Source organism: Lithobates pipiens, unplaced genomic scaffold (genome assembly GCF_037356315.1).
Source record: "Lithobates pipiens isolate NorthernLeopardFrog02 unplaced genomic scaffold, aLitPip1_a1.2 Scaffold_16, whole genome shotgun sequence".
NCBI classification, from domain to species: domain Eukaryota; kingdom Metazoa; phylum Chordata; class Amphibia; order Anura; family Ranidae; genus Lithobates; species Lithobates pipiens.
The window spans coordinates 276,525,559-276,552,432 of record NW_027507748.1 but is presented as its reverse complement, the minus strand read 5'-3'; the positions used below and the strand labels follow the sequence as shown (position 1 = coordinate 276,552,432).

The following is a 26,874-nucleotide window of genomic DNA, read 5'->3' as shown; positions in this document are numbered from 1 at the left end:
GAATAGATGCCTTGACAGATCAGTGGATTTTCAACAGGGCATATGCCTTTCCCCACTCTCCCGGTCATCCTCAAGTTCTTACGGAGACTTTAAGCGGAAGTGGTCGAGCTGGTGGTGATTGCACCTTACTGGCCGAACAGGTCTTGGTTTCCCCTCCTGACCCAACTCAGCTTCCGGGACCCGGTGCCTCTTCCTCTCAGGCTGAGCCTTCTTTCTCAGGGGTCAGTCCTGCACCCTTGTCTGGCATTACTGAGACTGATGGTCTGGTTCTTGAGAGGGAGAGGCTGGAATCTCTCGGGTGCGCTTCAAGAGTGATTTCTACGCTCATCAGCTCAAGAAAGGCGAACACGAATAAGGTATACAAGAGAATATGGGCCAAGTTTGTCGAATATTCATCCTCTACGGGCAGATCATTTAGAGATCCAGAGATCCAGGATATCATCAGCTTTCTTCAGTCTGGCCTAGATCTGTCTCTATCCATCAGCTCTCTTAGCCCTTGTACACACGGTCGTAGATTCCGACAGAATGTGTCCTATCGGACCGTTTTGTCGGATATTCGGACTGTGTGTGGTCTGCATCGGATTGTTTCTGTTTCCAACTTGCCGGTAAAATTTTCCGACAAAATGCTCCTATCTGACATACTGCGATCATGTGCAGCCTACTCCGACAGACAAAGTGCTACGTATGCTCAGATCAAATTCCTAGACCAAAGCTATTGGCTACTAGCCTGAACATAGTCCCGTCGTAACGAAATAACGTCATCACGTTATGTACAATCGGATTTTCCGACAACTTAGTCCGACCGTGTGTAAGCAACATCACTTCCGGACCTCTTCCGGAATTAATCCGTCAGAATTACTCAGACGGATTTGGTTGTCGGAATCTCCGACCGTGTGCACAAGGGCTTAGAGTCCAAGTCTCAGCCTTATCGGCCTTCTCCAGAACATCATAAGCTGTTAACCCACTAATCCGGAAGTTCTTTCATGGGACGTCAAGACTCGGGCCCCAAAGAAGACCAAGATTCCCCAAATGGGATCTACCCCTAGTTCTTGACTCATTGTCTGGACTCAGTATTACAGGATCTACCCCGCTTTCTATCAAAGACCTTTCTGCAAAAGTCGCCTTCTTGGTCGCTATCACTTTCGGCCAGGAGGGTTTCTGAGATCAGTTTCTTGGGTCATGAAGAACCATTCTTGACTTTTTTCCCAGACCGATTAGTCCTCATCCCTATGCTTGGCTCAAATCCAAAAGTCTCTTCAGTGTTCCATGAGAACCAAGAAATCGTCCTGCCTACATTCTGGTCTCCAGGGTCTACCGGGGTTCATCCTCTGGTGAAATACTGAAGGAATACCTGCAAGCTACTTCCTCCTTTAGGCACTCCGAATACCTGTTCATTCTATACTCTGACAGTAACAGAGGGAAGCGAACGTCAACTGGAACAATTAGTTCAGTCCATTCAGCAGACTTATAGAGCTAAGGGCTTGGCTCCTCCAGAGGCGGTTTCCACCAGGGGTATGGTGGCGTCTTGGGCAGCAGCCCTGCACGTGGCTCCAGACATCATCTGCAAAGCGGCCTCTTGGGCCGCCTTTAATACTTTTTTATGTCACATTACTGTATAGAGCCTGCTCCTCTATCTTTTGTGAACTTTGGTTTAAGAATCCTGTCGGTTGACAGGGCAAATTAAATCTTTTTTGTTTAGCATACCCACCCCGTGTGGTCTGGCTAGTTATTTCCCACACGTAGGCTACCAGGGAGCCTGTCAGGAAAATGGAAACTGTATTATCAAATACTTACTTACCGTAATTTTCCTTTCCTGATGGACTCCATGGCAGACGGAGTTCCCAACCATCGGTCAAAGAGTTGGCTAGTTATGGAACGCAGTCCCTAGTGGTGAGTTTAAATTTATGGGTATGGGGTCCTATAGCATTGGAAAGGAGGCGGAGTTAACCCACACGTAGGCTGTCATGGAGTCCATCAGGAAAGGAAAAGTATTTGATAATAAATTTTCCGTTATCTTAATGCATAGAAAGCATTAGGATAAAAAAAACCTTCTGACTTTACAACTACTTTAATCAGAGGGTAAATTCTCACAGGGAGTTATAGCCCTCCTATTTTTTGAATGCTAAATATTTAGAGTATGTACGATTCATATAGTGACTCATGCAGCAATGAATATTATAACCCATGCACATGGCAAAGCACCATTGTAGCACCATTGTAGCAGATCAGTGAGATAAATTGTTTACTGTAAATCCTATACGTGACAATGTTATCTATCGGTTCAACTATGGTCCATGATCATTGTGTGAAAAATCACTGTAATGCCATGTACACATGACTGGACTTTTCGACAGCATAGTTCAGACGGAACTAATCCGTCGGACAATTCAATCGTGTGTGGGCTTCATCTGACCTTTTCTGTCAAAAAATCTGACGGACTTTAAAAATAGGACATGTTTAAAATCTTTCTGTTGGAACCAGTTCCTATCGAGAAAACCGTTCGTCTGTATGCAGGTCCGAAGGACAAACAACAACGCAAGGGCAGCTATTGGCTACTGGCTATTAAACTTCCTTTTTCTAGTCCCGGCGTACGTAATCATGTTAAACGATCGGGCTTTGGTGTGATCGTGTGTAGACAAGTCCGTTTCAGTGGAACTCCATCAAGTTCATTCCGACGGAAAGTCCGGTCAAAAGTCCGGGAATCAGCCAAGATAGATTGCATGCTGTATATCAAATGTGGGGCAGTGTTTTCTACGTATTCAAATATTGTCCTGTGTATAATACCATTCAGATCTTCACCAAAAATGTGAGCAATATCTGTATCACTATAATCCAGACTAAAATATTTTAGGCATGGTTTCCCAAGTTTTTTTCAAACTTTCCTTATCTGCTTTATTGGAGCCTGTCATATACAGAGCTCTGTAGCTCAAACTGAAATTTCAACATGCAGCTGAATGTGTTAGCCCTTGTACACACGGTGGGACATTCTGCCAACCAAATCCGTTGGATTTTGTCCAACGGATTGTGTCCGAAACTGTTGCATACACACGGTCGGACCAAGTTGTCGGGAAATCCAAACGTTCAGAACGCGATGACGTTATTTCGTTACGACGGGACTACGTTCACGCTAGTAGCCAATAGCTTTAGTGTAGGAATTTGATCTGAGCATGCGTGGCACTTTGTCCGATCGGAATTCTCTACACATGATCGGAGTATGTGCGATCGGACCAGTTTGTCGGAAAATATTTCCAACAAGTTGGAAAATTGGATCCGACGGATATTCAGACAGAAACAGTCCGATGCATGCCACACACAGTCGGATTATCTGACAAAACGGTCCGATAGGACACATTCCGTCGGAATCTCCGACCATGTGTACAAGGGCTTAGAGCAGTGTCTTATCTTCCTCACTCTCTCCTTCTCCACAGCTTTGATATTTCAGTTAGAGAAACAGTGTTTTAAAGGAAACTATTTGTGCTGTGTTCTTTCTTGGAAAACCTGCAGTGCAATGGGAGTCCTATATAATGTATCAGATATTTGTAAAACAAAGTGTATGTGTTGTATACCAACATACACATACACACACACACACACACACACACACACACACATATAAACTTTATGAAGAATCTTGTTTCTTTTATTTAGTTTATCATGAACTCCCGGCGGATAAAAAATATTACATTATTGCACCTCTTTATTCATTAATCCATCCTTTAATATATTTTTAAAGAGCTCAGGCTTGTAGAGGGAGATGCAGCACAAGTAGCCAGTTGTGCTGCAATGCAAATAGTGTACTGGTAGGAGGAGAGAGCAGAGTGTCAGAGAGGTGAGCTCATCTGTCTGTTGCTTCTGCTTTTACTGTCCACTCACAGGCTGGGAAGGGACAAGACCTGTCAATTTTACCTGTTCTGCACTGCCAGAAAGCACTGTACTGTCTTGTGTAAATCTTAGGACTGGATGGAGAAAAATACAAATATTGTTTTGTTTTTTGTTTTTTTGTTTTTTCTAGAGGCTGTGTCCATATTAGCCAGACTGATATAGCTTTCCTGAGTGGTTATCTGGCAAATGGAATTATGGACCCACAAAGGACAATGGATCCAAAAACTTGCCTGAAGATTTCTGTTATTTCATCACTGCACTTTCTCAGCAAGCACCTAGGTAAGAGGCTGATGAGAATGACAAGATGAGTGACTTACGTAGTATTGGGGTGTATGCTTTCCACAATTTTTTTGACGTGGGGGGGGTGTATTTGTACTTTTTCGGCATTTTAGGGCCTCAGGAAATTAGGCTGTCAGTACATCAGGTTTGACCAGTTTTAAAAAAAAAATAATAATAATTTCACACAGACTAAATAACATATACTGATTTAGGTTATTTTTGGCAAAGATGTGTAGCAGAATACATTTTGGCCTAACATTTATGAAGAAAGATTATTTATTTGCAACATTTAAATAACAGAAACTAAGGAAAATGTGTATTCTCTCAAATTTTTCTGTATTTTTTTACGTTTATATGGCAAAAAATTAAATTGTAGCGATTAAATGCCACCAAAAAAAGCTCTATCTGTCGCAAGAAATTATAATTTTTTTATTTTATTGAGGTAAGCATTATTGAATTCTTAAAAGTTTGCCTTTCTTGACAAAAAGTCAAAATGTCCATTTTGGGAAAAGCAGTGCATTTGACACATCTAATTTGGTAAATTATTAAGGTACCTCTATGAGACATGCTTGGTGAATGAAAATGATTTAGTTAACACAGACCTTGCATCAAAACATAAGGCCTGCTTTTTTGGGGTCCCCCATTCACCAAATAAAAAACAGTGAAAGATGCAAGCTTTTGAAGGAAAAACAAAAACTTTACCTTACTGCTGCCTCCCAGGAAAGCTGGGCACTCAAAATCCTGCAAGAACTCCTGGATTGTGGAGTGCATTCTTAGGAGGATCCTTGGAATACAAAATTGATATTTTTTCAACTATATTAATACCGTATATACTCGAGTATAAGCCGAGATTTTCAGCCTCTTTTTTGAGGCTGAAAGTGCCCCCCTCGGCTTATACTCGAGTCATCGCCGTCTGACTGCTCGATCAGCGTATCGAGCAGACAGACGGCGGACATACTACAATTTGAAAGCCGCGCCTCCGCCTCCGCCTGTGATAGGCGGAACACTGAATTTCCCAGCAGCCTGTGTTCCGCCTATCACGGACATCGTCTCATCCTCGTCCGTAGTACGAGGATGAGACGATGTCCGTGATAGGCGGAACACAGGCTGCTGGGAAATTCAGTGTTCCGCCTATCACAGGCGGAGGCGGAGGCGGAGGCGCGGCTTTCGAATTGTAGTATGGCCGCCGAGGCGCCGACGAAGAGCGGCGATCCTGGCAAGGCACGGGACGGGACGGAGGCAAGGCACGGCACGGCACGGGACGGGACGGAGGCAAGGCACGACACGGGACGGAGGCAAGGAGGCAAGGCACGGCACGGGACGGAGGCAAGGCACGGGACGGAGGCTCGGGACACAGGTAGGCTGGACACACACACACACACACACACACACACACACACACACACACACACACACAGGGATGGATGGATGGAGACACACACACACAGGGATGGATGGATGGATGGAGACACACACACACAGGGATGGATGGATGGAGACACACACACACACAGGGATGGATGGATGGATGGAGACACACACACACAGGGATGGATGGATGGAGACACACACACACAGGGATGGATGGATGGATGGACACACACACACACAGGGATGGATGGATGGATGGACACACACAGGGATGGATGGACACACACACACACAGGGATGGACGGACACACAGGGACGGACACACACACAGGGATGGACGGACACACAGGGACGGACACACACACAGGGATGGACAGGCATGTCTCACCCTCGGCTTATACACGAGTCAATAAGTTTGCCAGTTTTTTTGGGGGTAAATTGGGGGCCTCGGCTTATATTCGGGTCGGCCTATACTCGAGTATATACGGTAATAGGATTTGTTAAAGTGGTTGTTAACCCACTTCCACTACTTCATATAATCCTCCTTGTTCCCTAATAACAAGTGCCCCTGTGTTTTAGAAAAAAGCTTCCCGCAATGATGTGACCGGCCAGCTCTCTCCTCTGCCTGGCTGACAGATGCAATGGACAGGGCCGAGATTCCCCCACTGACATCAGCCGAGAGGAGAGGAGAGGAGAGAGAGAGCCAGCTGTTCACGTGATCACAGGGAACTGCTCTGAAATTCGTTAAAGGGGGCATTTTTTTTATAAAAACAGAGACAGGAGCTCCTGTTATTAGGACACAGCAAGGATTATATGACAAGTAAAGTTATTTGAGCAGCAGGAGGGGAGGGGGTGGGCTCTGACATGAGCAGACAGGCAGGGAGGTGAGGGGGAAAGAGCACAGAGAAGGACAGAGCAGGGCTTCGGATGATGGAGGTACATAAACTGACCACAGTGTCAGGGGCTCAGCAGCAATGATAAACTGTGGTCAGTTTACAGGGGGGAGGGTATAGCCAGGCAGAATCAGTCAGGTTTTTTTAGGTGATACAGAGGGCCAAATTGCACAGCACATGCACAGTGCTGCATAACATGCTTTAAGGGAACAGGATCTTTTTTTTTTTTTTGGGTTAACAAATGCTTTAAGTGTGTGCACAAGGTGGTTAAACATCATTATCAGATCTGGTTGAATATGCTAGCCTGCTTTATTTAGTTATCAAAAGGCAACTGATTCATTTCTGATTTGCACAATTAACTAGCAATGAATACTATAGTGTCAACCTGTACTGTAGTTTTAAACATGCTTTAAGGTAACAGAATGTTTTTTTTTTTTTTGAGTTGACAAACGCTTTAATCCTGACATGTACCTCCTCAGATTTCTGTAAAATGTAAATATCAATGATTAATCCCCTTAGGATAAGCAGTTTACTGATAAGACTGATAGTTTTTTATATTGTTTGAATTTCTCTTTTATAGCATGCAATGACTTAATACATTGTTTTTCTCTGTCAGATCTGACTATAAACGGATCTAAATTGGAAAATCTAAGTGAAGAGATCCAAGCTGATGTCATTTTCGATTTTCCAGTGGTAAACACCAGCAAGCTGTGAGACTATGCCATTCTCGGGACCTTGTGTCTGAAGAAAACAATAGCAGAATGGCGCTTTGTTGTTGCACTAAGAGTCTCTTGTATTCAAATAAATAAATGCTGCACTGTTGATAAAGATATGGCAGGGATTTTGTGTTAGTACAATGTCCCTCGGTCTGTGCCCCAGAGAAGCTGCCGTGTGCACTCCCTGCATTCATTGCTCTGACAGCTACATCCTAAACAGAGGACACGCTGCCCGTAATGAGTGAGTGCCAAACATAGATCATCATCAATTGTGCAACAGTATTATATAAGCGCTGGGGAAGGGAGGGGAGGTAACATGTAAGAGGGGGAAAAAAATACAATGTGTGGGAATTGTGTGTGCAACAATCGGAATATCAGACATCAGAAAATCCCTGCTGATTCAGTCCAAACATACTGATGCCACCAAGCATCATTTGCTGTGTGATTATGTAGCCAAATATATAAATGTTTAATGAAACCAGATATAGTGAAACAGAAATAATTTAGCACTCTTCATGCCATAAACCGCATTTAAAAATGTTATTCACATCCCAAAATGTCATTTATATATTTTACATTCATTCCACTTAGTGTTCATTTTTATAATCAGATTTAATTTGTTTACAGATTACCTAATCACACATAATCACCGTGATTTGTCAATATGAGTGGCCATATCCTAAAATGCAGTCAATATGAATAACTATTTTCTTAGCACAAGGAAAAGGTTTTCAGATCTGTTGTAATTCAAATTTGAGTAGAGGCATCATTCCAGAATTTCTTGTCACAGATATAATATCTGGGGGTGGAAGTAGAATGTTCTTTGGCACAGCTTATTAATGATCATAATTTGCCAGGTGCATTGTGCTCCTAAATTACTGGGGCCATATATTTTTTCACACGTGATCAAATTAAATTACCTTCTTTGTTGCTATATTGTCAATCATAAAGAAAATATGTTAGCAATTAAAACAAAGGGTCCTTTCACATGGGTGGTCCGATCAGGTCCACTTTGTCAGTTTTTCAGGCTGACATGATCAGACACTCCATTCACCCCTATGGAGTGGCGGATGTCAGCAGTGACATGTCCGCTGACACACGCTGCTATCCGATCTGATCCTGTGCACCAAATCCAGACAGATGGTGACCCTATTTTCCATCCGTCCGGAGAATCGGGTAAAATTGGACAGGCGGTCCGTTCTTACCCAATTTTGCCATAGGCTAGAGCAGGGCTCTGTCCGTCTCTGCTCTGCACAGTGAGTGGAGCTGGCCATGCCATTCACCTGCTCAGTGGGGATCAGCGGAGCGATCCTCCGCTGAGCAAAGTGGATGCAAGCTCTCTGAAGTTTCTGCTACTACCTTTTTTTTTTTTGCCAGAAAAGTCTTCTAATGTTGGTTTCATATTGTTCAACTTCCCTCTTTTTTGGTTTAGGCCCATCCCTACTGCCACCCCCTGTCCAAGGAGAACACTGTAGTGGCAATTAAAGTGGAACTAAAGTCTCACATAACAAAACTACAAGCAGCCAAGCTCTTTATTGCAGAAGAGGCAAGAGATGTGCATGCACCTCAAATTTGTAGCAATGAAGAGAAACCAAAATTGGATGAATAAATAGAAAAGGGTTTTCTGGATAGTTAACAACAGTCATTTGTGTTTCTTGCTGTTAGGTAGGGCTTTTGGTTTAAAACACTGAAACTGTAGATGTAAAATGTCACTTAACACTCCCTTTTAATCTTGTTAAGAATGCAGACCCAAATATTCTAGTTCAAGTTAGCCTCTTACCCCTGCCCATCCCTCTCAATCTTTACCTATTCCATGTTCAGTGGAATACTGTCAGTGCAACCTCCTGAAGTGCCAGTTGATAAAATCTTCTGTGTTAGTCCTGTGCATACCCTCTGGAATCCCTATTAACTAATGAGGAAGCACACCTGGAAAGAAGTCTGGCAAAACTGCAAGTCGTGCTTAATGCAGTGTATAATTACTGTGACTACCAGAAAACCTAGGTACGATGACCACCTACATTTCTTATTTTCTCTTAAAAGTTTATATAGTTTCCCCAATTTCAGTGAACCTACATGGGGAAAGTGTCCTTACATTTTTCCCACCAAACTTAACCTCCTCACTTCTTTGTATGCTATACTTGGGTATTACTCTGTGTGACTTTTGCAATGACTGACAGCATCACTCTAGACCAGTGATCTGTAAGCTGCAGCCCGGGTGACAGATGCAACCCTTTGCTTGCTTTATATGGCACTTGGAGCACTACTTCATCCACCGATACCAACAATGGGGCACAATACTCCCCCCCCACTGAGACCAGTGAAAGGTCACAATTCCTCCCCTATGACCCCAACAATGGGGCACAATTCCTCCCAATGATGGTCAGGCAGCTCATACATGAACAATGAACGCAACTTACATAATTGATACTTTAAAGTGAAGGTACACTTTTACCCATATGCAGCAAAGCAACAGTTCACTTTAATTCCAGCCACATTAATTACAAATACTTAATTTCCTTACTCGCCCCCATTTGTTTTGCCGCCAGGAGCGAGGGGGAGTTAGCCCAGTGTAAGTTGTATGCTGTGAAGATTTTCCATTGGCTAAATATAGACATAGTTCAATATGAATGTACTGTAAACGAAAAGTGTTTTTTTAATCGTAACTAAACTCCAGTTGTTTTCAGAAAAGAGCAAGAGGTCCTTACTTTTTTTATGCAAAAAAAAAAAAAAAAACCCTTTAAGTCTGTTTTTCAATATGATGTTCATTTGGAATGTGTAGGTGTTTTGACACTTCAGGGCCTTCATTAACTTTGGGCTTGTACTATCAATGATAATACATGCAGGGCTATTTTGCGCTCAGCAAAAGAGCCTTATTGCAACGTAGAGTGCTTTTTTACACAAGTTCAAAGAAGAAATATCTTTCACATACAACAGATATTTTCTTTGGAATATGTTTGTACAGCGATGCCTAGTAAAAAAGAGAGTACATCATTTTAAAAAATGTATATGTGAATGCGTGCATTAGGTGTCTGCTGTGGGAAATGGAAAGCATCAAGCTGACTGAAGGGTGATTTTGCAATGCAAAGCTTTACCATTTATTCTAAGAGCCTGAAGCTGTAAATACACTTTCAAACTTAAATGTGCCGATTTTGAGGGAACCATAAAATAAACACAAGTTTTGTACAGGAACACTATGCTCAAGACATAAATAACAAGTTGACCTATAAGGTCTATATACAGTGTCATATATTCTGTTTGTTCGCCAGTTTCACTACCTCTGGGGTTATCATATGTACAATATAAATAAGCCACCAATATATAGCAATGTCACTAGTTGTCAAAACCACATGACTTGAGCAGAGCTCATTTTGGAAGGTTGACTCCTAAGAGATGATCCATCCCCCTGGAAGTGTGTGACCAGAAGACAGAAGAAAAGCTTTACATCGTTAGTCTAATTGAAAAAAGACACAAGTCCATCTAGTTTTAACCAATATGAAAGAAAACACATGGCTAATGGTTGGCTTGGTCGGGGGCAGCTAATAAAGTACTAACTGAAGTTCTAATTAAAGCAATATAACTATAATGTATTAGGTGTTTGTGGTCTTCGGTAACCGTGTTATTCAGCAGTCGTGCCTGTATCTTTGTTTCTACAGATAAATAAGCTTTTTAAAACACAGTTATTGCTGCATTATACATAAAATCCACACAGTAAATTTGTTGTTTAAATGTTTCTATTAATTTAAATATATCAATAATCATTTACGTATAAGAGAGGGAGCATTCCACATTAAGCATTCCATTTGTTCAGTTTCCATGACAGCAAAATCCCTGCTCTTACACGGAATAAGATGCTTCAAGTTATGATCTGGGCCCCAGACATTGACAAGCATTTAGCCAACTCAGCCCTCTCCAGTAACCCCATATTGGCAGCTCAAGATTATATAACACTCTTCTTAAAGCAAAATTACACCACTGTATGTGAGCACTAGAAACGAAAAGCGCTTATTCATTTTTAATTTTTAAACTCACCCATCCATCCATGTCTCTATGCTTTATTTTGCTGAGAAATAATTTAGAAAAACATCAGCATTTCTGGCGGTGGCCATCTTGAGTAAGGGCAGATTGATTCAAAACATTTACTTCTGGAATCCATCTGCCCTTAGCTGAGATATGCAGGCAGGAGGGTGTGGTTATCTGAGAAAACCCCCTCCTTCATTCCTGAGGACTCCTGGAATGTATGACATATTTTGCCTAGGCGTGGAAACCAGAAAGTAACTAAAGAAATGTAACAAAAAGTTTAAAACAAATATGATATACTTTCCTATATACTATCTATTTACTAATGCTAGCAGCATAAGGATTCAAAATAGTCAAAAAGAAAGTTCCACTTTAATGTAAATGGATGAGATAATCTATTGGCTAGGTGCTGTTCTTGCCCAACCCAGGTGAAAGTAGCCAAATTAGAATATCCTACTACTTTTATTAGTCTCCGACTGCTTAATACCAATATCGCCTATGCCATATGAATAAATAGGCCTAAGTGCCAAGACATTTGATGCATTTGATGCAATTACAAATGTGGCAGCACGCAGGTAAAGTCACCTGGTTGTATCCAGGATGGGAAATATGTGTGCCCTAGATTCAGGCTTTATGCAGACTTTTACAATTAGAGGGGAAGAGTTAATGAGCCCAGCTGAAGTAAGTGGACTCATTAAGACCTCTACAAAAAACCCCAGCATGCTTAGGGAGATGCTCCATCCTGGAACCAGTTTTGTGTTGTATAGACTGGGGAGTGTGACACCTGTTCTGTGCGGTGAGTTAACGCCTGTGTGGCAAACCTCTACAACAGAGACAGGGACTGGTGCAGCACAAGGCTGCACTCAGTTGTTAGATAGGGAATCTAAGTGTGTAATTAGAGGTCAAGCTGACCAGGATTTATTTTCATGTTTTATTTTTGTTTGGCTGTTATATGTTTCAATGCATGTAGCATAAATAAACCGCATCTTTTGTTTTTTTTGCACCTACAACGCTGTCTGCTGTGCCTGATTTTGTGTTGTGAACCCATCCAGGGGGTCACACACACCCGCTGCCGAGCTAACCCCTCACAGTTGGTGGAGAATTTTGGCAGTTTTTTTTGTTAAGGCCAGCATGGAGGAGATACTGAGACAGCTGGCTCTAGCAAATGCAAACCAGCAGCAAGCAAATGCAAATCAGCAGCAAACAAATGCAGGTTTACAAAAGAGCCTTGCAGCTCAACAACAGAGCCTTGCAGCCCAGCAGCAGACAAATGCAACTTTGCAGCAGAGTCTGGAAGCTCAGCAGAAAGCTCACCTGCAGAGTTTGGAAGCTCAGCAACAAGCCCAGCAGCAATCTGAAGCCCGCTTCATAGACCTGTTGCAGAAGCAAGAGCAGAGTTTACAACGGAAAATAGAGACATTAATACAGCAACGTCCGCAGACCAATAAAGCAAGTGGCTACAATAATACCGCATCCTTTGGTGTGAGCCATTTACTGACAAAAATGACTGGAGAGGATGATCCGGAGGTGTTTTTGACCACATTTGAAAGGACTGCTGAAAGGGAAAAGTGGCCTAAGGAGCAATGGGCTGGACTGGTGGCCCCTCTGTTAACTGGGGAATCGCAGAAAGCTTATTATGACCTAGAGCCTGACCAAGCAAAAGACTATGGTGCTAAAAACAGAAATATTGGCACGGCTGGGTGTCACCCTGGCCGTCCGGGCTAAGCGTGTGCATAATTGGACTTTTCAGGTTGGGAAAACCCCCCAGGTCTCAAATGTATGATCTCATTCACCTGAGCAGAAAGTGGCTGCAGCCAGAGACTTTGACCGCACCAAACATTGTGGAACGTGTGGTTATGGATCGTTTCCTGAGAGCTCTTCCTACTGCCATCCAAAAATGGGTAAGCCATGGAGACCCAGAAAATGCAGATAAACTTATGGATCCGGTTGAGAGGTACTTGGCTACAGAGAACCTGACCACCTCTTCCAGGGACTCACGGACTTTCTACCCTAAGACCAGATCATCCCCAGTGGCGGGTAAGATGACTCCAAGGGGTGAGGGTGGAGAGAGTGAGAGGGTGGGAGTTCTACCTAAGGTCTGGCGGGAGCAGCCCAGGAAGCCCATGCTGCAAGAGGCAGCGAAAAAGATTATTTGCTACCGCTGCCGGCAAGAGGGACATATTGCAGCCAATTGCCCCGTTGTGGATGAGCCTATGCAATGTGACTTTATAAGGGAGAGACGTCAGTCGCTGTTTGCGACAGTTGCATGCACTGCCATTCGGGGACCTGAGAAACATTTATGTAAAATGTGTATTAATGGTAGAAATGTTGATGTGTTGCTGGATTCAGGTAGCCTGGTAACATTGATAAAAGCTGAATTAGTTACTACAGAGGTCTCTGGGAAGAACAGGGTGGCTGTTGTGTGCATGGGGACACCCGAGAGTATCCTGTAACTTCAGTGTTTTTTGAGACCCCCAAAGGTAACCTCTCTCATCAGGTGGGGTTAGTGTCTCACTTACCACATGATGCTATTGTGGGAAGGGATTTTCCAAAATTCTGGGAACTCTGGGATTGTCCTGAGCCCCCCACTGGTGCCCCTATAAACCAGGAAGATGACCAGAATTCCTCTGGGAGTGGTGAGGACTCTCCTGAATTTCCCTTGTCGGTATTGGTGGGGGAAACTCGAGAAACTGGGGAGGAGCCAACATCCTCAGATGAAAACATGCCGTCTGTGGAGTTTTCGGATCTTGAGGTTCACAGGGAAAATTTTGCCACAGAACAGTTAAAAGACCCCACCCTAATAAAGGCACGGGCAAATGTGGTGAAAATAGATGGCGAGTTAGTGAACCCAGATAAGACTTGCACTTATCCTTACTTCACTATGGAAAGGGACCTGCTGTATCGAGTGGCTCAAAGGGCAGAAGAAGCCATTGAGCAACTTGTAGTGCCCAAACCTTACAGGAAGTTGGTGTTAGAATTGGCTCATGGGCACATTCTGGGAGGTCATCTGGGGACAGAGAAAACCAGAGAGAGGATATTGCAGAGATTCTATTGGCCTGGGGTCATGAAGGAAATAGAAAATTATTGTTCCTCCTGCCCTGTGTGTCAGAAGTCGTCACCTATGCCACATTTCCGTAACCCGCTGGTACCTCTTCCTATCATTGAGGTCCCCTTTGAAAGGATCGCAATGGATTTGGTAGGTCCGATAATGAAGTCCGCCAGGGGGCATCAGTACATTTTGGTTATATTGGACTATGCCACCCGTTATCCGGAAGCAATTCCTCTCCAAAATACCTCGGCCAAAACCATAGCCAAAGAGCTATCTCTTGTTTTTAGCCGCGTGGGTATTTGTAAGGAACTGCTTACGGACCAAGGTACACCCTTTATGTCCCGGGTTATGAAAGAATTATGCAAGTTGTACAAAGTGACGCAATTGCGTACATCTGTGTATCACCCCCAAACAGATGGGTTGGTTGAAAGATTCAACAAAACCCTAAAACAAATGTTAAAGAAGGTGGTGGATAGAGATGGAAAGAATTGGGACTGTCTAATACCCTATCTGATGTTTGCCATTAGGGAGGTACCCCAATCCTCTACGGGTTTCTCACCCTTCGAGTTGCTCTATGGGAGACACCCAAGAGGGCTGCTGGATATCGCCAAGGAAACTTGGGAAAATGAGAGTTCTCCTCACAGGAGTGTGATTGAGCATGTCGCCCTGATGCAAGATAGAATTGCACAGGTAATGCCAATTGTAAAGGAACATTTAACCCAAGCGCAGTTAGCACAGCAGAGAGTGTACAACCGTGGGGCCAAGACCCGTACTTTTTCCCCGGGGGATAGGGTCTTGGTGCTTGTCCCTACGGTTGAAAGCAAATTTCTGGCCAAATGGCAAGGTCCATATGAAGTAATTGAAAAAATTAGTGAGGTGAACTACAGGGTTAGACAGCCAGGAAGGCGAAAGCCGGAGCAGATCTATCACGTCAATCTGCTGAAAGCCTGGAGGGATAGGGAATCCCTAGTCGCAGAGACTTTGTCACAAGTACAGCCTGATTGCTTAGTTCCTGAGGTTGGAATAGCAGACACCTTATCGAAACCCCAACAACAGGAGGTTAAAGAGTTTGTACTTCGTAACAAAGAGATTTTCTCTGAGCTTCCGGGACAAACATCTGGCGTAGAGCATGACATTATCACCCAGCCAGGAGAAAGGGTAAAACTAAAACCTTATAGAATACCAGAGGCCCGACGGGAGGCAATAAGTGGGGAGGTTCAAAGGATGCTGGAATTGGGTGTGATAGAGGAGTCCCAGAGTGACTGGTCCAGTCCTATCGTACTAGTCCCCAAACCTGATGGGAGCTGGCGGTTTTGTAACGATTTTCGACAATTAAATAAAGTTACAAAATTTGACACCTACCCCATGCCGCGTATAGATGAGTTGATTGACTGGCTGGGAACAGCCCGATATATGACAACTCTTGATCTCACCAAAGGGTATTGGCAAATTCCCCTGGCCGAGTCGGCCAAGGAGAAAACTGCGTTTGTAACCCCAGATGGGGCATTCCAATATAAGAGAATGCCGTTTGGGTTACAGAATGCACCGGCAACATTCCAGCGGAAAATGGATAAGATTCTGAGGCCCCATCAGAAATATGCTGCAGCTTACCTGGATGATGTGATTATCCATAGCACAGACTGGGTCTCACATTTGCCAAAAGTACAAGCAGTCCTAGACTCTATCCGGGAAGCTGGGTTTAAGGCCAATCCAAAGAAGTGTACCATTGGACAGGAGGAGGCCAAATATCTTGGGTACACTATTGGGAGGGGGGTGATAAAACCCCAAGTCAATAAAGTCGAGGCCATACAGAGTTGGCCACGTCCCAACAGCAAGAAACAGGTACGAGCCTTTCTGGGAATCGCTGGCTATTATCGACGATTCATTCCCCATTTTGCTTCTCAGGCTGTGCCCCTCACCAACCTGACAAAAGGGAAAGAGTCTGTTATGGTTAAATGGTCCCCAGAGACTGAAGAAGCATTTCAGTCCTTAAAAACAGCCTTATGTAGCCAGCCAGTGTTGTACTCACCAGACTTCTCTAAGGACTTTGTTGTACAAACTGATGCATCAGACGTTGGGTTAGGAGCAGTGTTATCCCAGGTCTGGAACGAGGAAGAGCACCCAGTCATTTTAAATTACGCCACGATTGAGAAGGAATGTTTAGCAGTGAAGTGGGCTCTAGATTCCCTTCGGTACTATCTGCTAGGTAGGCACTTTGACCTGGTGACTGATCACGCTCCTTTAAAGTGGATGGCTCAGAACAAGGAGACCAATAGAAGGGTAAATAGGTGGTTCCTGGCCCTACAAGAATTTAACTTTACAGTTAAGCATCGCCCTGGTGTTAAAATGGGGAATGTGGATGCTTTGTCTCGGATACATGCGTGTCTGACTGCTTGTGTTACAACCCCAAGGTTGAAACAAGAGGGGGGGGTATGTGGCAGCACGCAGGTAAAGTCACCTGGTTGTATCCAGGATGGGAAATATGTGTGCCCTAGATTCAGGCTTTATGCAGACTTTTACAATTAGAGGGGAAGAGTTAATGAGCCCAGCTGAAGTAAGTGGGCTCATTAAGACCTCTACAAAAAACCCCAGCATGCTTAGGGAGATGCTCCATCCTGGAACCAGTTTTGTGTTGTATAGACTGGGGAGTGTGACACCTGTTCTGTGCGGTGAGTTAACGCCTGTGTGGCAAACCTCTACAACAGAGACAGGGACTGGTGCAGCACAAGGCTGCACTCAGTTGTTAGATAGGGAATCTAAGTGTGTAATTAGAGGTCAAGCTGACCAGGATTTATTTTCATGTTTTATTTTTGTTTGGCTGTTATATGTTTCAATGCATGTAGCATAAATAAACCGCATCTTTTGTTTTTTTTGCACCTACAACGCGGTCTGCTGTGCCTGATTTTGTGTTGTGAACCCATCCAGGAGGTCACACACACCCGCTGCCGAGCTAACCCCTCACACAAAGGATCACTAAAGCAATTAACTTTATTCTATTTATTTATTTTATAACTATTTATTCCATACCACTGTCTTTATCTGACACAAATTTACATGTAGTTCCAAGATAAGAAAAGAGAGGGATAAATAGACTTTTTAAGATAACGCAGTAAGTGTGCATAGCACATGGGACAGCTCAGAATTTCGTGAGGGTCTTCTAAAACATATTGCACATTGTTTGTATGGCATATTAAACAAAACCAAAATGGAACAATTAAGAGAAGTTTATTGTTTGAGTTTACATCCATTTCCAAATGTGTGTAATCCATGTTTTGAGGCAAGAAGCACTTCAAATGCTTTTAGCACCATTTTTCCAAACCACACCACACTGATGAGAATGGCTCCATGCATCATGCATTTTACTTGCATTTTAACCACTTCCGATCCTGCCTATTGTAATAATATACCGGGCAGTCGCTCTGTTATTGCTGGTGGACGTCATATGACATGTTCCTGCTCATGTGTCTTGTGTGCACCTTAAGGGCTGCTCAACGTCGCAATCTGTGACCCACTGTGTTCACTGGTACAACAAAATTGACCAATTTTAAAATAAATATACAAAAAATATACCATAGTTTGTAGACTAACTTTCACGCAGAATAAAAGTATGCATGGATTTGGGTTACTTTTACCAAAGAAATGTAGACAGTGCTGAAAGCTGAAAATTTGCCTGGGCAGCAGGAAGGGGGTGGAAACGGGGTAAAAGTGTTCAGTATGAAGTGGTTAAATAAACTTTTGGATGTTTTTCTCAAGCAACAAATATTGCTTTATCCAGGTGGGTGCAGTTCCATGGACAGGTGGGTCTTCAGATGGGGGACAGGATCTTTTGGAATTGGTGAATTCCATTTTACCTTGCTATATAAGTCTTTTTTGCATCACTGTGTGTTACCTTAACCACTTCAATACCGGGCACTTATACACCTTCCTGCCCAGATGAATTTTGAGCTTTCATTGATGTTGCACTTTGAATGACAATTGCGAGGTCATGCTACACTGTACCCAAACAAAACTTTTATCATTTTGTTCTCCTCTTTCTTTTGGTGGTATTTGATCGCCTCTGGGATTTTTATTTTCTGCTAAACAAATAAATAAAGGCCGAAAATTTTGAAAAAAAACATGTTTTTTTGTTTCAGTTACAAAACTTTGTAAATAAGTAAGTTTTCTCCTTCACTGATGGGCACTGACGGGGCTGCAGTGACAGGCACTGATAAGGCAGCACTGATGGGCACCGGTAATGTGGCACCAATGAAGTGGCACTGATAGTTAGCACTGATATGCGACACAGACACTGATAGGTGGCACGGATTGGCATGGATAGGTGGCACAGATTGGCATGGATAGGTGGCACGGATGGGCATGGATAGGTGACACGGATGGGCATGGATAGGCACTGATAGGGGGCATGGATGGGCACTGATAGGCGACGGGGATGGGCATTGATAGGCGGCATTGTAGTGTACAGTATTGTAGGGGTGGATGCCAATCAGTGCCAAACAATGCATGGCAATCAGTGATGCCTATTGTGGGCACTGGCATCCATTATGGGCACTGACTGGCATCCCTGGTTGTCTAGGGGGGCATACCGGTGCTGAGCAACCCTGGTGGTCTGGTGGCGTCCCTGGTGGTTCAGTGTGGGCATCCTTTTTTTTTTTTTAAATCTTTTTATTGATTTTATAAAAAACATACAACATTGGATGTGCCCACATGGCCTCATCCATAACCAGGCCTGGTGGCCCATAGCTATCTAACAGCAATCTTCTAACTAACAAACAGTCCCCCTCCCCCCCCCCCCCCCCCCGTCACATCTCGACCATTCTACGGATTCACATTTTCCTTAAGGTCATGCATTAGTGAAAGTACCACGCAGATCTATCCCATCAACCTAAGGGGTGTTTTTCTCCCGAACTACACCATTGAGTTCTAGACCACTCACATCTTGCCTAATCTGTTCCCGGTCCAATGGACCTCAGGCCATTACCCTATCCAACAGTAGTGCTGGAGTTAAACCATGAGTGCCATATTTTATCAAATTTCCACAGACAGCCCCTACTTTCATACGTAGCTTTGTAATAAGGCAACATTGTATTCACCAAGCCCTTCCAGTCTGAGAGGCTCGGAGCCTCTGTTTTTTTCCAGGCCAGTAAAATAGCCTTCCTACCATAAAAGAACAATATATTCAGCAGTGCTCGCATGGCCCTTGTAGGAACTACCTCGTCCACCAGGCCCAGGAGACATACCTTTATGGTTAATGGTACAGGGACTGATATTAATTCTGTAACACACAAGACAACTTCGGTCCAGAATCTCTGTACATGTGGGCAGTGCCAGAAAATGTGATCGGCGTCAGCAGGTGAATGAGAACATCTCCAGCACTCCGCTGAGACCGAGGGGAAAATTCTATTTAGTCTGTCAGGTGTATAGTAGCTTCTCTGGAGAAATTTGAACTGAATCAACCTATCCCTCGCTGATACCAAGCATTTGAATGGCTGGGACCATAGGTCGTCCCAATCCTCACCCTGCACCTCCGGGACTTCTCGTACCCATCTTTCCCTACACCTGGTGATCGCTTTAGGGGTTATTTTGAACAGCTCTTTATATGCTACCGAGAGGGGTTTTGTTAGATCCCCACTTGTCAACAATGTTTCAAAGGGCGAGGGCAGGGACTCAACTTTTTGCTCCTGAAATTGTACCTGGAAAGCATGTCTAACCTGCAGAAATCTAAACAGGTAGAAATTGGGAAGGTCATGTCTCGCTTGGAGCTGAGGGAAAGACAGCAGTTCCCCATAGGAAGTTATGTTTTTCAACGTCTTGATTCCTCTACTCGCCCAGAGCATGGGATCAGGCAGATTATAAAAGTGTGAAAGGGTTGGGTTCATCCAAATGGGAGTGGAGGGCGACACCCCCCTATAACTAGGGCATGCCACCCTCACCACCATCTCCCAAGCCTTGATGTTAGCTTTCATAGTCAGCGTCAGTGGGAGCTCAGATTTAAGGCCCCTAAACAGAGCAAAACGTAAACTATCATAGGACCCCAGATGAGCCGCTTCCAAAACTGTGGCCGCGTCTCCGTCGTCTGCCATCAACCACCTGCAGGCGAAAACCATTTGTCCAGCCAGATAGTATTTTTGCCAATCCGGTAGCGCTAGGCCTCCCTGATCCCCAGGTTCCTGCAGCACCCTGAGTCCTATCCTGGGGGGTTTGGGGGTCCACAGAAATTTTGAGACAACACTGTCAAGCTTCCGAAAAATCGATTTCGGGATCCAGACCGGTGCATGTCGCAAAAAATACAGGACCACAGGGAGAAACTTCATTTTCGAAAGGCTAATCCTTCCCATGAGAGACAATGGCAACTTGGACCAGGTCAGCACTTCAGGAGTGTGAGTAAGGGAAGAATATTGAGAGAGATGTAATCTTGAATGTTCGCCGTTATCTGGACCCCAAGATACTTCAATGATGAGACCCACTGGAGAGGTAAGGCAGGATCAGCCTGTGCTCGAGCCCCGGGTCTATCGGAAGAATGGAGGATTTGCCCCAATTCACCCTCAGACCCGAGAAGGTGGCAAAGCGATCAATGATCTCCAAGGCTTTTTTCAGGGACTTCCCGGGGTCATCCAGGAACAGCAGCATATCTTTAGCATAAAGCGCCAGGGTCTCATTAATTGTACGGACCCGGATGGGACACAGGTCTCTAGCGGACCTAAGTGCCACCGCTAGGGGCTCCAGAGCAAGAGAAAACAAAAATGGAGATAACGGGCAACCCTGCCGAGTTCCCATACCCACTTCAAAAAAATCCGAGGTGGAGGTACCCAGCCGCACATCTGCTCTCGGCCGCTTGTAAAGTAGGGGTACCTATTTCCTGTACTGTGGTCCAAACCCCATGATCTCCAACACCTTAAACATATATTGCCAGTCCATATAGTCAAAGGCCTTTTCAAAGTCTATAGAGACTACAATTCTGTTACTGTCAGGTTTCGGTCGAATTTGTAAGTGCGTAAAAAGTCTTCTTAAATTAGTATCTGTCGACTTCCCTGGCATGAAGCCTGTCTGGTCTATGTTGATAAGAGTGGGTAGAACATTCGCTAATCTAGTGGCCAAAATTTTAGTAAGAATTTTCAGGTCCATATTAAGTAGGGCTATAGGTCGGTAAGAAGCACATTCCGTCGGGTCCTTTCCTGGTTTCAAAAGCAAAACCATGTAAGCTTCGAGTATAGAGTTGGGCAGGGTGTCCTGTTCATGACAGTATTCCAGGAGCAGATTTAATCTAGGGGACACTATTTCCACATTTGCTTTGTAGAAGTCAGCAGGGAGGCCATCCGGCCCTGGAGCTTTATTTGGAGGAAAAGTAAAAATTGCCTGCTCAATTTCTTTTTTAGTGATTTTGGCATCTAACAATTGCACGTCATCTTCAGAGAGCTTGGGCAGAGGTAAGACACTCAGAAGAGATTCTAAAGCCGATGGGTCATAGGGGGGAATAGGAGAATATAGAGTGGAATAGTATTGGACGAAAGTGTGCATGATGCGTCCCGGTTTGTCAATTAAGTTCCCTCCCGTGTCCTTAATAACTGGGATGCACGTCAGTGGATGGTAGTCTGCCACTAACATGGCCAAAAGCTTACCATTCTTAGCCCCTTCAGCAAAGTTGGTCTGCGCCCTCTTAACCAGGTCCGCACGGGCCTGACCCGTAATATGGATGGACAACATGCATCTCGCCTCCAGCAAGGTCGCATACGAGGCCCCCGTAGGGGAATCAGCATGCGCCCTTGCACTCTCCCGTTCCTTCAGTAGCAACATCTCTATGTCCTCCTTATCTTGAGTTTTAACTGTCTTAATGGCCGAGATATACTCCCCACGGGTCACAGCCTTAAAGGCATCCCATACTGTATGGCAGTCAGCTGTGCTGTCATTAACGGTCCAGTAGGACTGCATGGCCTCCGTCAGTCGGGCCGAGACATGCTTATTTTGTATCCAGCCCAGCAGGAGCCTCCACCCCCTCCCTCCCTTTCCCGTTGTAAATGACAGTGTGACTGCAAGAGGGTTATGATCAGTCAGGTCCCCCGCCAGGTAGGTGACATCACCCACATAGCGCAGCAAGGCATTGTTCCCAAACGCCAGATCAATTCGAGCTGAGGACCTGTGCACCATCGAGACATGGGAGTAACCCCTATCCATCGGGTGTTTCCACCTCCAAAGTTCCGTGAGGCCCGCCACCGATCCCCAACCATTTAGGTCCGTGGACCCTCCCCTAGTCGGGTTGGAGGTGTCCAAGGCCGCATCTAACACGGTGTTGAAATCCCCCAACAGAACCAGCGGTAAATGGGTATATGGCGCAAGCTTAACCAGCAGGTCAAACAACATTTTGGCCTGAAATGGGGGGGCACATAGATATTTACCAGTACTATACGTTTGTAGCATATATCCACAACTACCGCCACATATCTGCCTCCGGGATCGGAGATCACCTGGTGGACCGAGCAAGGTACGGATCTACTGATCAAAATGGAAACTCCCCTGGCAAAAGTGGAGTAGGTGGAATGGAAAGCCTTTTGGATCCATGGTTTACGGAGCGCCAGAACCCTGCTGCCATCCAGGTGAGTCTCCTGCAGGAAAACAATTTGTGGTCGGGTTTGTTTAAGATACTGAAAAACCGAGGCTCTTTTAAGTTTGTGATTTAGGCCTCTGACATTCCAAGATATAATCCTCACATCATCCACCATTTGTGCAGACGTAATCATATCTTGGACAACATTGGTGGAGTGGAGTCCCCCGCCCCCCCTACTGGGGACCCCACCCCCCCAAGACACATTACCCAGATCAAGCAATAAAACTTCAGTCAAGATCAGGTGTAAACCAGGACCCCATGGACAAACCAGCCCACCCGCAGAGCGGGTATAGAGCTCAGGAGTTAGGAAAAAATACGTTATACATGTATCCCCATGTCGAGATGTGACGCTAACCAAACCCCCCCTTGCCTCTATACCACCAATTACCCCAACAAAACTGGTATATGGCTTATTCCCTAAACTGAAAAACATAAAAACGTTTATGGCAGGTTCCTGCCACAGTGATCTAATGTCCGGCAGCTCTTTGGTCTTGTCCTCAGCACCTCCACACGCTCCCAACAAAAAGTAGGAAATTAAAACTGAACAGCAGGAGTTAAGAAGTACAATAGCCAAGGCACGAGTAGTTTAGACACCAGTGTACATCTCCCTGCAGGGGGTGTGCCCACGGTCGTTGGCCCACAAAAAGTGGCCAGTGGAGAAGTAAACGGGAGAAAAAGAAAGTAAAAGGTAGGATAAAATTTAAAAGTGTAAACCCAGATGACCCAGGACTCCACATTACCGCCTCCCGGGTGTAAGCACGATTCCTTGACAGGGACTGGTGGGAGCCCCCCCCCCCCCCCCGCATCCGAAGGATCAGAACAAAAAAATGTCAAGGGGGCCAACAAAGAGCAAAACACCCCCCCCCCCCCGTAACAGGAGATACCTAGGGCATACCTCATATAGGCAGTCATTATCAATGTGGGGGGCGAAAAAGAAAAAAACCCCACAATCAGAAGCCGGAGGGCCAAAGCCTTCACCCGAGAGGGAGGGCACCAGAACAGGATTCTCCAGAAACAGGCCATAGTGCAGGGGTCAACATACCAGGTCAGCTTCTGTGGAAACTGTCGCCACTAGGAACTTCAGAATTCTCTATCCATCCATTCGCTGGCCTCCTCTGGATGTTCAAAAAATTTCACCGCTCCCTTATACTGAACTCTCAGTTTGCTCGGTTACAGCATGCTATACTTTACTTCTTTGTCTCTCAGTCGGCACCTGACCTCTGTAAAGGATCTCCTTTTCTGCTGTGTAGCAGCAGAGAAGTCCGGGAACAACATAATTTTCACGTTGTCATGGCGGAGCTCTTGCAGTTTCCGGGTTTGGGCTAGGATCATGTCCCTGTCCCTAAAGTTCAGGAAGCGCACTAGGGAAGGCCCCGGGGGGCCTGTGACCAGCCGGGACCCTATGTGCCCTCTCAACTACGTAGGTGGGGGGCATATCTGGCATGGACAGCAATTGCTTAAAGAAGCTTTCAGCAAACTGTGCGGCCTTGTCACCTTCAGCCCCCTCAGGGAGCCCCACCACCCTAATGTTGTTCCGCCTCTGCCGGTCCTCAGCATCAATGGCTCTGTGCTGTAGGGTCCTCACCTGGTCCCTGAGTTCCGCAAGCTGTGCACCGTGGTCCCGAGATGTGTCCTCCACCGTCGACACCCGTGATTCCACTGTGGTCAGGCGACCTCGGATCTTATCCAAATCATGTCGGATTAGATTGCACTCAGATGAGAGGTGATCTATCCGCCCCATGAGCTCCGCTTTACTAGCGCTGATGGCCTCCAGGATTGGCCTTGTAATGGAATCCATGTCCACAGCGGGCGGCAGCCCGGGAGACCCACCATCCTCTCCCAGCGCTTTAGCCTGTGCCATCTTGGGATGTGTTGCCTGCACGCTTTGCTGAGACAGCGGCGGGGAAGAAGCCAAGATGGCGTGGGCGGGGTCAGGCGCCGTGTCCCTGGCCGCGCGGCTTTGCCGTTGTTCTGTTCTCGCCTTAGCAGCCTTCTTCACAGCCGATGAGGGCATCCCCGTTGTCAGCTCACCTTCCCCCGTGCAGTGGTATGGGTCCCGACTGGTTAAAATGTTCCTACAGGTACGGATTTGACCCGGAGTAGCGGAGCTGTGGGCACGAGCAGCTGCCCTGATCACATCCGGCCGGAAGTCCGAGTGTGGGCATCCTTGGGGGGGCTGCGCTGTTAATCGATCAGCACAGACCCCCCGTCAGAAGAGCAGCAGATCGGCTCTCCTCTACTCGCGTCTGACAGACGTGAGTGAGGAAAAGCCGATCACTGGCTCTTCCTATTTACACTGTGATCAGCAGTCATTGGACACGGCTGATCACATGGTAAAGAGTCTCCGTCAGAGACTTTACCGAGATCGTAGTTGCGGTGTGTCAGACTGACACACCGCAACAACGATCGCCGCAATGCGTGCCCCCGACGTCCGGTCAAGATATTAAAACCACTTTGCCACCGTCAATTTGCTATATGGCGGGCGGCAAGGTGTTAATAATGGGGGCCTGCGTTTCCTTGAAGATTCTGTAAATGGTTTCCATATAAATTGAATTAGTAAATATTGAAGTTCTGGTCTTCCTTTAGCTGTTAAATTTGCGCTACAACGCATGCAAATATACATAATAAATAAAAAGTGTGTCTGATGCAATCTACTAATATTCTCAAGGCTCTCAGCAAGAGATTTTCGAAACCAACACTAGCAATTACAACAAAAAAGAAAATGTACTTTGGGGAAATTAGTTGCATGACGAAGCATAATACTTATTTATTCCCAATTATATAGTAACTCTCAAAAAAACCTCAACATGCTTGTTAAAAATTAACAATGTTTTCTTTGCAAAGAACCAGTCACTAGAAGTTTCTCAGGCACTATTATATGTTAGCAATCCCAAATAAGTTGTAAAGTAATGTCCACTGATTTACTAGTCAGTTGACTGTGTGTCTAGGTGGGTAACACCATGCCGGTGATTAGTTGATGTGGCAGTATAGTGCTGCCATTATATCAGCCTGCAGTATTGTAATTGTACAAAGAAAGCATGGTGCTTTCTGATAACACTTCCAGATCCAATCAAAATCACATCCACTTGGATATGAGAGGACAAAAGTGTTAGTCCATAAGCTATAATCACATAACTGAGCAGTGGCTGCTGGCCATTTCATAACTGTTCTAATTCTTTGCCCACGTACACACGGTCGGAGATTTTGCCAACCAAATTCGTCGGATTTTGTCCGTCGGATTTAGTCCGACGGATTGTGTCCGAAACTGTTGCATACACACGGTCGGGCCAAGTTGTCTGATTTAGCGGTTGCCAAGAACGCGGTGACGTAAGCCGTGCACGGCGGGACTAGAAAAAGGAAGTTCAGCACCACGTCCGGCACCCTTTGGGCTCCTTCTGCTGATCTCGTGCTTTAGTAGAAGTTTGGTGAGAGACGATTCGCGCTTTTCAGATTAGTGATTCAGATCGCTACCGCTCTTCAGTTTGTGCTTGTCTTTGCGTATCTGATAATCAGTGCGTGCAGTCATTAAGTATTTGCTTCTCATTGTGGACTATATCTTGGTATAGTACTCTTTGAAAGGCATTTTTTATTGTCTGCTTGCTTTTGCTATTCAGGTCGTCCTTTCAGGCCTTGCTGTTTATCAGTGCTTTCTGGTGTTCGTTCTGACCAGCCGACCGTTTTCCAAACATGTTTTGTCTACGTACTCATTGTACAGTTTGTGCTGTGCAGGGGCTTCGTGTTGGGGTTCTTACTTTGACACAAGCCCGGTCCATTAACAGGGAGGGGAGGCGTTTGTGGACCAAGAATTGGTTGTGCCAGCATCACCAGTTCTCCAACATGCCTTTGCTCCGTGAGATCCGCAAGAATTTTAATCCTGATCATTTCTTGATTTTTCTCAGGATGACAGACCCCGTTTTTCACCGTCTGCTGGCTTTGATGACCCCTTATATCACCAGGCAGGATACCTGCATGTGGCAAGCCATCACTCCGGAGCAGAGGCTCATTGCCACGTTGCGCTACTTGGCGACAGGGAGAAGCCTTCAGGACCTCAAGTTCTCTACAGGCATC

General features: G+C 45.2%; 1 protein-coding gene and 1 long non-coding RNA gene across 3 annotated transcripts in view; one reads left to right on the top strand and one right to left on the bottom strand.

The window, feature by feature from the left end:
- LOC143982591 (platelet-activating factor acetylhydrolase 2, cytoplasmic-like) overlaps positions 1-7,255 on the top strand; it is a 75,710-nt gene extending 68,455 nt beyond the window's left edge. For both annotated transcript variants that reach the window (XM_077481452.1, XM_077481453.1), the window contains 2 exons: positions 4,013-4,161; positions 7,042-7,255. In XM_077481452.1, the coding sequence (XP_077337578.1) occupies positions 4,013-4,161; positions 7,042-7,139 (247 nt within the window). In that variant the 3' untranslated portion in view covers positions 7,140-7,255. The remainder of the gene's footprint in view (positions 1-4,012; positions 4,162-7,041) is intronic.
- Positions 1-26,874, bottom strand: part of LOC143982592 (uncharacterized) — a 114,582-nt gene that overhangs the window by 43,579 nt on the left and 44,129 nt on the right. The window lies entirely within an intron of this gene.